Genomic DNA, 11,099 nt, shown 5'->3' on the forward strand with positions numbered 1-11,099 from the left:
CATGTGTGGGAAGCCTTTGTTGTTCAGTCGCTAAGTCAGGTCCGACTCTGTGACCCCATGGACTGCACTATGCCAGGATTCCCCGTCCCTCTCTATCTCCCGGAGTTTGCTCAAATTCATGTCCCTTGAGTCGGTGATGCTATCTAACCATCTTGTCCTCTGCCACCCTCTTCTCTGTTTGCCTTCGATCTTTCCCAGCATCAACATCTTTTCCAGTGAGTCAGCCCTTCGCATCAGGTGGCCAAAGTTTTGGCGCTTCAGCTTCAGCATCAGTCCTTTCAATGAATATTCAGAACTGATTTCCTTTAGGATGGACTGGTTGGATCTCCTTGCTGTCCCAAGGGACTCTCAAGAATCTTCTCCAGCACAATTTGAAAGCATCGATTCTTCGGCACTGAGCCTTCTTTATGGTCTCACACTCACATCCGTACATGACTACTGGAAAAACCATAGCTTTGTCTATACAAACCTTTGTCAGCAAAGCAATGTCTCTGCTTTTTAATATGCTGTCTACGTTTGTCATAGCTTTCCTTCCAAGGTGCAAGCGTCTTTTAATTTCATGGCTGCAGTGACCATCCACAGTAATTATGGAGCCCAAGAAAATAAAATCTGTCACTGCTTCTACCTTTTCCTCTTTTATTTGCCATGAAGTGATGGGATCGGATTCCTTGATCTTAGTTTTTGAATGCTGAGTTTTAAGCCAGCTTTTTCACTCACTGCTTTCACCCTCATCAAGAGACTCTTTAGTTCCTCTTCATTTTCTGCCATTAGAGTGGTATCATCTGCATATATGAGACTGTTGATATTTCTCCTGACAATGTTGATTTCAGCTTATGATTCATTCAGCCTGGCATTTCCCATGATACACTCTGCATGTAAGTTAAATAAACAGGTGACAATAGCCTTGTCATGCTCCTTTCCCAATTTGAACCAGTCCATTGTTCCATGTAAGGTGCTAACTGTTGCTTCTCGACCCACATACAGGTTCCTCAGGAGACAAGTAAGGTGGTCTGGTATTCTCAAATCTTGAAGAATTTTCCACAGTTTGTTGTGATTCACACAGTCAAAGGCTTTCATGTAGTCAATGATGGAGAAGTGGATGTTTTCCTGGAATTCCTTTGCTTTCTCTATGATCCACCGAATGTTGGCAATTTAATCTCTGGAAGCCAGAATTCCCTTTAAACAACTGATACCTAAGCTTAGACTGCTTGGCCCTGAAAAAACTTCCCGTGAAGGTTGCAAGGCTGCTCCACAATCAAGACAGACCACACAATAAACTACAATGTTCAAAGATCTAAATATTCTCTTTTACCTGCTTCCTTTGCCAAGTCAGGGTAGTCTCTGTTCTCGACTCCAGGCTTTGTGAACTAGAAATACAGAAGATAACAAAAGGAAACACTATGGTGATAGTCTCTCACAAGAGAGAACCACAGAAATACATTCATCTAGTCATTTAAACAAAAAAATCTGAGTCTCTGTCAGTGTTGCTGGACTCTGATAATAAATAATATACAGTTTGTACCCACAGGGAACTTATTTAATGGAAGACAGGCAATTATGCAACAGGGTCCTAAGTACAGAATGATCTGGGAGAGACAACTACCCAGCCTCAGAGGACTAGAATGCCTTCCCAGAGGAACTGATATTTATTTAAATAAGGTATTTAAGGATGAGTAGGAGTTAGGTAAATAAAAGAAAAGGAAAGTCAACAGTTGCTTTTAAGTCCCGTCAGTCGTGTCCGACTCTGTGCAACCCCATAGACGGCAGCCCACCAGGTTCCCCCGTCCCTGGGATTCTCCAGGCAAGAACACTGGAGTGGGTTGCCATTTCCTTCTCCTAAGAAATGCAAAAAATAAATAAAAACCTACCCTAAAGCCTATAATAAAAATAGCAATCTGTTGCCCTCCACTCACTAGTCTTACTTGCTCCCAAAACATCCATTTTCAATCCTTTCAGATATTTCTTTTATAAAATGTCACATTTCTAAATATTCTGATACTATTATTTCTTGACTTATCAATTTAAGAAATTATATCATAGTCTTCAATAAGGGACAATGAGAATTAGGTCTCTTAGACCACCTCACTTATATATTTACAGTTCTTCATCCTCCTTATACAGTGGAAACATAAGTTTTAAATTAAATCATTACATAGTGCTTACCTTATTAAGACAATGTTGCTTATTATTGAGCCAGCTTGTATATTATGATTATATGTGGTTCATTGAGCAATCTGTTTTGTTTTTCCTGGAGTTAACTGCCTCATTTTTTAAAGTTTAAGCAAACACTCTTGTACAAATCATTGACAAATATTCTCTCCTTCACCAAATTCTATTCAAGCTTCTCTGATTCCTCTTCTCTACTCACATGTATATAAAGTTACTGCACATTGGACTTTTGCAATAGCATACTATTTATTAAAATCTGCCCTAACACTTTACCTAGTGTCTACCTTTATCTTTGACAACAACCACACAAACTAAAAAACAGAACTTTCCCTGCCACTCCACACACTCTTCTAAACATGCTGTCCCTTACCTCAACCCCGCCTCACCCCCAAAGTAATTATTATCCTGATCCTTATAATAATTGCTTCCTTGTAGTATTTCGTAGTTCTATCACCCAAGTGTCTTGGACACTATATTTCAGCCTTGCCTTTTAAAAAAAATTATGGGTCTTTTAAATTCTCTTTTAATTTACAGGTTCCCCTCCACTACATGTTTTTCCTCTCAACACATCTATTAAAGAACCCAGATGCTGGGACAGTAGTTTCCCACACTCTGGACTTTGTAGATCGCATACTCATACAGTTCAACCTGTTCCTCTGTTCTCTGTCCCACAGATTGGCAGCTGGATCCAGAATCTTACAGACTCACTCTATCTCTCTGGCAAAACTATCAGTAGTGGTCTATTTTTTCATCTGGAAGCATATGATTTTCTCTCTTTGTGTTGTTAGTAGCTCTTAGTACTCAATGATTAGAACCAGTAATTCTCAAAACTTTTCAGTCTCAAGACAGCTTTACATTCCTAAAAATCACTGAAGATGCCAGAACTTTGATCATGAGGGTTATAGTTACCAATATTTACCCTATTAGCACGTATAACAGGACATTTAAAATAACAATTCACTCAGAAAAAAAAAACCATTATATGTTAACATAAATAATTTTATTAAAAATAATTATATTCCCCTCAAGAAAAACTGATGAGGGGCATTGTTTTGCACTTGAGCAATTCTCTTTAATATCTGCTTTCATAGGAGGCAGGTGAATTCTTTCATCTGACACAGCTGATTCTTCATTCAACCTTTGGCATTATTTTTTAGGTTGAAGTCTATGAAGCAAATCTGACCTCACACAGATATGTGATTAGAAAAGGGAGGAGGACTTTAATGGCCTTTTAAGATAATTGTGGATATTCTTTTTTAATACTAGACTAAAACGTGAAAAGTGGGAGTTTTTGACAGGCTAAAAGCAATGTTGAATTTAAAAGAATATCAATCAACTTTTCATACTCTTGCTATACTCAAGTCCATTAAAATCTTTCCCTTTGAGTAGAGTGATAATCTGACTTTTCTCTGGAGTCTTTTCACATAATTTCCAAAATTTGCCCTGAAGCTAGCATGTATCTGATCACCAGTGCTCTGGGAACAGGGCTGGTAATTACTATCATTTAATACTATACAGAATTCCATTTAATTCCCTTTTTTCAACTTGGGCCTCACTTCTGTCTTCCACTAAACCTAAAGGTCAGATGATTCTAGAGACGCATCAGTTCAGTTTCTCCAGAGAACAAGTCTCCAATACCTTGACAAGGAACTGATAGTGACCTAGTGGTAAAAAGGATCTTGGAATCCAATTATACCAGGGAAGTGCTTTTCTTCCCTCCTCTCATTCCCACCTTACTTGACATCTAGTACATGCAGGTCCTAAACCTTCTCAAGTTCTGAAGGAAGACTCAACCAGTATAATCCTTCTTCAAGAACTTGAGCTCTGAGTGTCTGTTTTGAATCAATAACCACACTTCCATCAGCTTTTAATCATCCACTGTTTTTCTGACATCGTTCTACTGTTTCCTCTCCTAGTCACTTTACCCCGATGGGTTAATATTTTAATTTCTTTACTGTCATTTTTTGTGAGAGTTGGAAAGCACCAAAAGAAATAAATTCATATTTCCAATCTACTACACTTAACCAAATGTCCTGCTGCTGCTGCTGCTGCTGCTAAGTCGCTTCAGTTGTGTCCAACTCTGTGCGACCCCATAGACGGCAGCCCACCAGGCTTCCCCATCCCTGGGATTCTCCAGGCAAGAACACTGGAGTGGGTTGCCATTTCCTTCTCCAATGCATGAAAGTGAAAAGGGAAAATGAAGTCGCTCAGTTGTGTCCAACTCTTAGCGATCCCATGGCCTGCAGCCTTCCAGGCTCCTCCGTCCATGGGATTTTCCAGGCAAGAGTAATGAAGTGGGTTGCCATTGCCTTCTCCAAAATGTCCTAATATATCATATTTAAATGGTTTACCCTTTCCTTCTCCATATTATACATTCCTTAAGAACTTGGGTCTTTGGTAATCATGTAGATGGAGCCCTCAAGAGGGGACTAGTATATAAATTTAAAAAAAAAAAAATTTTTTTTGAAGGTATTCCCTGGTGGTTTAGTGGCTTAGAATCTGAGCTCCCAATGCAGGAGGCCCTGGGTTGATCCCTGATTGGGGAGCTAGAGCCAACATGCCACAACTAAAGATCCCATGTGCTGCAACTAAGAATTGACACAGCCAAATAAATAAAAATTTTTTAAAAAGAATGGGATTACTGCCCTTATAAAAAGATCCCCTAGATTTCCCTTGCCCTTCTGCCATACATAGCTGTCTATGAAACACAGAGCAGGACCTTAAAAGTTTAAGGTTGTTTTCTTGGAAAGAGAACTTCCCATAGGAACCCTCTGTCACAAAGCACATGCATTTAATAGTGTTCAACTAACACTTACTGAGCTCTTCAAGCACAAGGCATTTTCAAAGTGCTAGAGGGACACGACTGGAGTGACTTAGCAGCAGCAGCAGCAGAGGTATAGCAATTAATTAACCTGGGAGATGGCTATATGCAAAAGAAGAATATAGACATATAAACAGAATTTCAGGATAAAATATAAAGTACTAAGACAGAGGTTAAGTACAGGGCTCTATGGGACAGTCAGGAGAATCAGAACTTCTCCTAGAAGATCTGAATTGATCTTTTAAAAAATGCAAACAAGGGGGTGGTCCTAAGATGGCGGAGGAATAGGACAGGGAGACCACTTTCTCCCCCACAAATTCATCAAAAGAACATTTAAACGCCCAGTAAATTCCACAACTTCTGAATGCTGGTAGAGGACATCAGGCACCCAGAAAAGCAGCCCATTTTCTTCAAAAGGAGGTAGGAAAAAATATAAAAGACAAAAAAAAAAAAAAAAAAAGACAAAAGAGGTAGGGACCGAGCTCCGTCCTGGGAAGGGAGTATTAAAAATGCAAACAAGTTAACCAAGTGAAGACAAATGGTCTTAAGTAGAGAAAACAACAGAAAGCAAAGCAACAGAGGCATAACAAAGTTTGGGACGAAACTATCAGTACTTTAGCATCACTAGAGTACAGAGCACAGAACACAGAGGTGATGCTAAAGTACTGATAGTTTCGTCCCAAACTTTGTTATGCCTCTGTTCCTTTGCTTTCTGTTGTTTTCTCTACGAGCCTGGTAGGCTGCAGTCCATGGGGTCACTGAGTCGGATACGACTGAGTGACTTCACTTTCACTTTTCACTTTCATGCACTGGAGAAGGAAATGGCAACCCACTCCAGTGTTCTTGCCTGGAGAATCCCAGGGACGGGGGAGCCTGGTGGGCTGCCGTCTATGGGGTCTCGCAGAGTCGGACACGACTGAAGCGACTTAGCAGCAGCAGCAGCAGAGCACAAAGGTAGTGAGCATGTCAAGAAATACAATCAAGTGAGACTGTAGCTGCCTCTGGCCTCCTGAGTAGCAAGCAGAGTACCATGTGAGAAACGCAAAGGTCGGAGGATGTAGAAAACCTGCCATCTGTGCCAAGACGCTGAGCATCACTGAGATTTCTACTCCTACAGTTGCAACTGAGAAGGGATCCAACACGGAGTATTACTGGAAGTGCAGGGCTGGCGACATTCACGACCTGCTTTCCTCCTGGGTATGGGGCAAACCTTGCCTCAGTTACAAGTCCACACAACTTAGGTTTCCACCCATATTCAAAGGAGGTGCGGAGTTTGGGTCATCTTGAGGTCTTAACAAACTGCGCCCCAGGAAGAAAAGGGAAGAAGGAGGAACATATAGCCGCAGAACAACACTGAGACATTATGATTCCGCAGAGACATCAACATCACAACCCATCCGAGTCGCCACTCTGATGCCTCACAGACAAGGAGCCGAGCTGGGTGGTGGGAAGCCAGTGGCGCCCTCCGGTAGGAAGGGCAGACAGACGGACGGCGACGAGTCCTGACACCCCACAACCCACCCCAAACCCCGTTTCCCGGTCACTCAGGGCTCCCGCGGCCTCACCCAGGCTGAGCGGAGCAGGGAGCCCACCTCCGGGGACTCACGGCTCTATTTACCTTGGTCATCCCAACCCCCACCACAAACACCCGATTCCGGAGCGGAGACTGTGAAGCGACCAAAGACATTGTTCGAACCACTGTGGGCACAGGCGGGCACAGCGGACGTAAAGCTTTCAGGTCTGAGGTTGGCGCAGACTGAAGCTGCAGCTCCGCCTGAGCTCTTGGGGTCAGGGAAGCAACAGGAGGCGGCCGAGGGGCGGGGCGGGGCGGGCAGAACTGGAAACGTGCGCGTGCGCGGAGACACCGGCGATGACTGTGCAGGGAGGGAAGAGCTAGGGGACTTAAGCGGACAAAGTTCAAGGCGAGAATTCACCGGTTGGTTGGAAACTCCGTCCCTTTCAGCCCTTGAAAAAGGCTCTATAGCCTAGTACCAATCCTTCAGGTTTAGGTTGTCTATGCTGAGGGCTATTGTGGCCTGCAGCAAGGCCTGAGATTGAAGGAAGGCTGGATTCACGAGAGTAGCCTGAGGAAAAATTTTGAAATATTGGGAGTTGCTCTGTATCCTATAGGTCGAGAAGTTGGAAGAGATACACTACGGGGGAGGAGGGACGGGTGTTATTATATGAATGTCTAAAATAAAACCAAAGTCCTGTCACTAGCCGTGACTTTTTTTTTTTTAGTGTTTATAATATGGTTTGTTTGTTCGTTATTTATGTATTTTTGGCTTTGCGGGATGTTCCTTGCTTTGCGCACTTTTTCTAGTTGTAAGGAGCAGCGGCTCGTCTTCCTTGGGTACACAGGCTTCTTACCGTGGTGGCTTCTCCTGTTGGGGAGCACAGGCTCTGGATGCCCCGGCCTCAGTAGCTGCGGCACCTGAGCTCAGTAGCTGTGGCGACCTGGGGCTTAGTTGCTCAGGGGCGTGTGAGATCTTCCCAGACCAGGGATTTGAGCGAACCCGTGTCCCCTGCATTGGCAGACGGATTCTTATCCTTTGTGCCACCAGGAAAGTGGAAAAGGTGGAAAAGGTCACCGCTGTGTGACCTTTTGTCTTTTGAGGATTAAGGGAGGTGATAGAAGCAAAGCCTTTAGCACTTGAAACAGGGACCAAATATATGTTGTGGATATATTATATATTTAGGGGATGATTTTTATTGGCTGATTCTGAATTTGCGGATTTTCCTACTGATAAGAATGTATCCGTAACCCCAAAGTCAATATTTCAAGAGCTCTGGAGGCGGGGGGAAAAATGTGAGTTGCCCCACATGTCTGTTTTCAGTTGAGGTTACACAAGACCCTGTCCAGTTCATGCTGTAAACAAACGTGTTTCTCATGATTTTGTGCCATGTTTTTCACATTTTTGTGTTTTGCTGTTGATTTCACCATTTAAAAAATCTCCTGCAACCATGGTGCCTGAAGTATACCTAGATACAAGGAGGGTGTGAGGTGCACTGTGAAGAAAATACTGAACTTGGCTCATACATGAGTTATAGTGTTATTGGCCCTGAGTTCAAATACAAATAACAAGATGTCTTTAAACAGAAACACATAAAACCAGCTTATTTATTGATCAACTGACAAAATATGTCGTGCGCAGAGACTTGCAGATGCCTAACCCTGTATTTTCCTTAGGAGCAATTGTTCAGTATTCACTAATTTGTGTTTACAGCAACTTTTAGAAAATAACTAACACCAAAATCTGAGAACTGACTCTGTGTGTGTGTATGTTTGTAAAATTTCTGAGGCCCCTTCCAGTCTTAAGGGTGTATGATAAGAGCCCCTCATAGATCTTCATGGCATAAAGCATCAAATGTTGGAAGGTTACCTCCTCCAGTTGTTCTTAGGACTTGTAGAATAACAAAAACTCCACCTGGCTGCTGAGGAGTTACTGGGCAGGAGGTGAAAAGACAGAGGACTTGGGGCAAGCTGAGGTGTTTCTTAGACTGACCAAGCTATCTCTGAGGGGACTGAGTATCCTGTCTGGGGGCAGGGGTGGGTGGTTAGGGACATGTTCAAACTGATGCTGACTGGCTTCAAGGGGGTTGCAAAAGACAAACACACTTAGTTCTAAAAGGAAACTGAACCAAGTGGACTCTCAGTTCATAGGCCATTTTTATGATTTCAAAAGGCCTTATAGAAATTGCACATTTATATATACTGTGCCCCCCACCAATAAAAATCACCAAAGGTTCAGAACATCCATATTCAGAGCCCACTTTCTACTGAATCAGAGCATCTGGGAGTAAAGCCTAGGCATGAATGTTTAGTTTCTCCAGGTGAGTCTAAGGAGCCTCCACTAGCCTAGGTAAAGAATTCCTGGGTTAAGAATGGGTCAGCTTAGTAAAATCTTCACCTGATCAGACAAGGGGCAAAGAATCTCCCCTTTTCCTCCCTATCCCTAGAGCCTAGCACAAGGCAGCACTTTAGCACTTAGCGACCCCATGGACCGCAGCCTACCAGGCTCCTCCATCTATGGGATTTTCCAGGCAAGAGTACTGGAGTGGGATGCCTTTGCCTTCTCTGCCAGTAGAGGCTCCCCAGGCCTAAATCCTTTGGTAGGTGACCACTTCACCTGCGGCTCCCACAGTAATTCCGATGGGATTTTATGTCAATATCGGTCCCTTCAGCCCCATATTTGGTTCCCCGGGGCTGTGAGGAAAGAGAGGGGACCTGTTCAAGGGTAGAACTAGGTGCCAGCAAGCCCAGCCCCCACTAGAGCTTTAAAATACTTGATTTCCTTCCAGGCCAAACTTCCTAGCAAGGTTCCAGTGGGCTGGGCAGCCAAACCAATTCCAATTTGGCTTAGGGTGCCCGGCCTTCTGAAAAGGAGGAGCAGAGGAGAGGACACAGTTGGGGGTGGGGGGGAGGGGAGAGAGAAGAGGCCCAAGAAGAGCTTGGGGACCCCCTGCACAATTGCCCTGAAGCTGCTGGTGGAGTTTGGAGTCCTGCTGAATCAAGAAAATTTCGCAGCAGTCACTGGCAAGAACATTTTGATTGAGCCTTGTCTTGGGTTTTGTTTGGTTGTGTTTTGTTTTGTTTCTATTTGGGGGTAGTGTTATCTGCAAAGGCGGGTGAAGGGCAGTGGTTGGATTTTGCAATCAGTGAGTGGCATTCCCCTGTCCGTTGTGTGTCACCAGCTGGGCAAGGTCCTCTTGTCTACTTTCTCCCCAGTTCCAACCCCTCTAACCTTCCCCGCATTTAAAGTAGCACTGTTTGTGTCCAAGTTTTAGTTTACACAGATTCAGTTGTTCTAGGGATTTTGTATATCTCCTTTTTTCTTGCTTAATACGAAGTTGAAGAGCTGTTCCTAGCACCCTGCTGTTGCATACACTTCCCTATGTGCATCCCCCACTTTTGATGGACATGAAGGGGCTTCTGGCCTCCCACTACATCACTTGGTGAGAATTCTCTGGCCATGTGGGATGGCTAGCATTAGAGAATACCCCCCTTGCCCTCATGTTCAGTTCACTGCCAAACTGGCAACAGTGTTTGGCTTGAAATAGCTATAACTATTCTCCCAGGTTTATGGTCAATAAAACAAGGACAGAGAGTTTAAGCAAATTGAACCAGGTCTGATTTTAAAACCTGTCTTCTCGACTATTAATGGTCATCACATTCTTCTAGTAATTCAGTGATTACTAGTAATTCTAGTAAATCACTAGAATTCTAGTGATTTTCTAGCCCACCAGCCTCCTCTGTCCATGGGTTTTCCAGGCAAGAATACTGGAGTGGGTTGCCACGCCCTCCTCCAGGGGATCTTCCCAACACAGGGATCGAACTAAAGTCTCCCGCATTGCAGGCAGATTCTTTATTGTCTGAGCCACCGGGGAAGCCCCTGAACCACAAGGGAAGCTCTTTAAGAAGACTGAGCACCAAAGAATTGTTTCTTTCTAACTGTGGTGCTGGAGAAGGCTCTTGAGAGTCCCTTGGACAGCAAAGAGCTCAAAAGAGTCAATCTTAAAGGAAATCAACCCTGAATATTCATTGGAAGGACTGATGCTGAACCTGAAGCTCCAATACTTCGGCCACCTGATGCAAAGACCTGACTCATTGGAAAAGACCCTGATCTGGGAAAGATTGAGGGCAGGAGGAGAAGGGGGTGACAGAGGATGAGATGGTTGGATGCCAAGATCGACTCAAAGGACATAAATTTGAGCAAACTTAGGAGATAGTGACAGAGAAGGCAATGGCACCCCACTCCAGTACTCTTGCCTGGAAAATCCCATGGATGGAGAAGCCTGGTGGGCTGCAGTCCATGGGGTCGCTAAGAGTCGGACACGACTGAGCGACTTCACTTTCACTTTTCACTTTCATGCATTGGAGAAGGAAATGGCAACCCACTCCAGTGTTCTTGCCTGGAGAATCCCAGGGACGGGGGAGCCTCATCTATGGGGTCGCACAGAGTCGGACACGACTGAATCGACTTAGCAGCAGCAGCAGCAGGAGATAGTGAAAGATAGGGAAACCTGGAGTGCTGCAGGCAGTGGGGTCACAAAGGGTCAGAAACGACTGAGCCACTGAACAACAACAATAAGCGTCAGGAGATTAAGC

The 11,099-nt window shown here is 44.0% G+C and overlaps 1 protein-coding gene across 3 annotated transcripts in view; it reads right to left on the bottom strand.

Moving 5' to 3' along the window:
* The window catches only part of SCP2 (sterol carrier protein 2), a 117,340-nt gene extending 110,531 nt beyond the window's left edge, over nt 1–6,809 (bottom strand). For 2 of the 3 annotated variants that reach the window (XM_019957454.2, XM_019957456.2), the window contains exons 1-2: nt 6,609–6,809; nt 1,313–1,367 (exon numbers count right to left, since the gene is read on the bottom strand). In XM_019957454.2, coding sequence (XP_019813013.1) covers nt 1,313–1,367; nt 6,609–6,677 — 124 coding nt within the window. In that variant the 5' untranslated portion in view covers nt 6,678–6,809. The remainder of the gene's footprint in view (nt 1–1,312; nt 1,368–6,608) is intronic. The other variant, XM_070786526.1, reaches the window with a different exon arrangement.
* Nucleotides 6,810–11,099: the final 4,290 nt, after the last annotated feature.

The sequence above is a fragment of the Bos indicus genome, chromosome 3, assembly GCF_029378745.1.
Source record: "Bos indicus isolate NIAB-ARS_2022 breed Sahiwal x Tharparkar chromosome 3, NIAB-ARS_B.indTharparkar_mat_pri_1.0, whole genome shotgun sequence".
NCBI lineage: Eukaryota > Metazoa > Chordata > Mammalia > Artiodactyla > Bovidae > Bos > Bos indicus.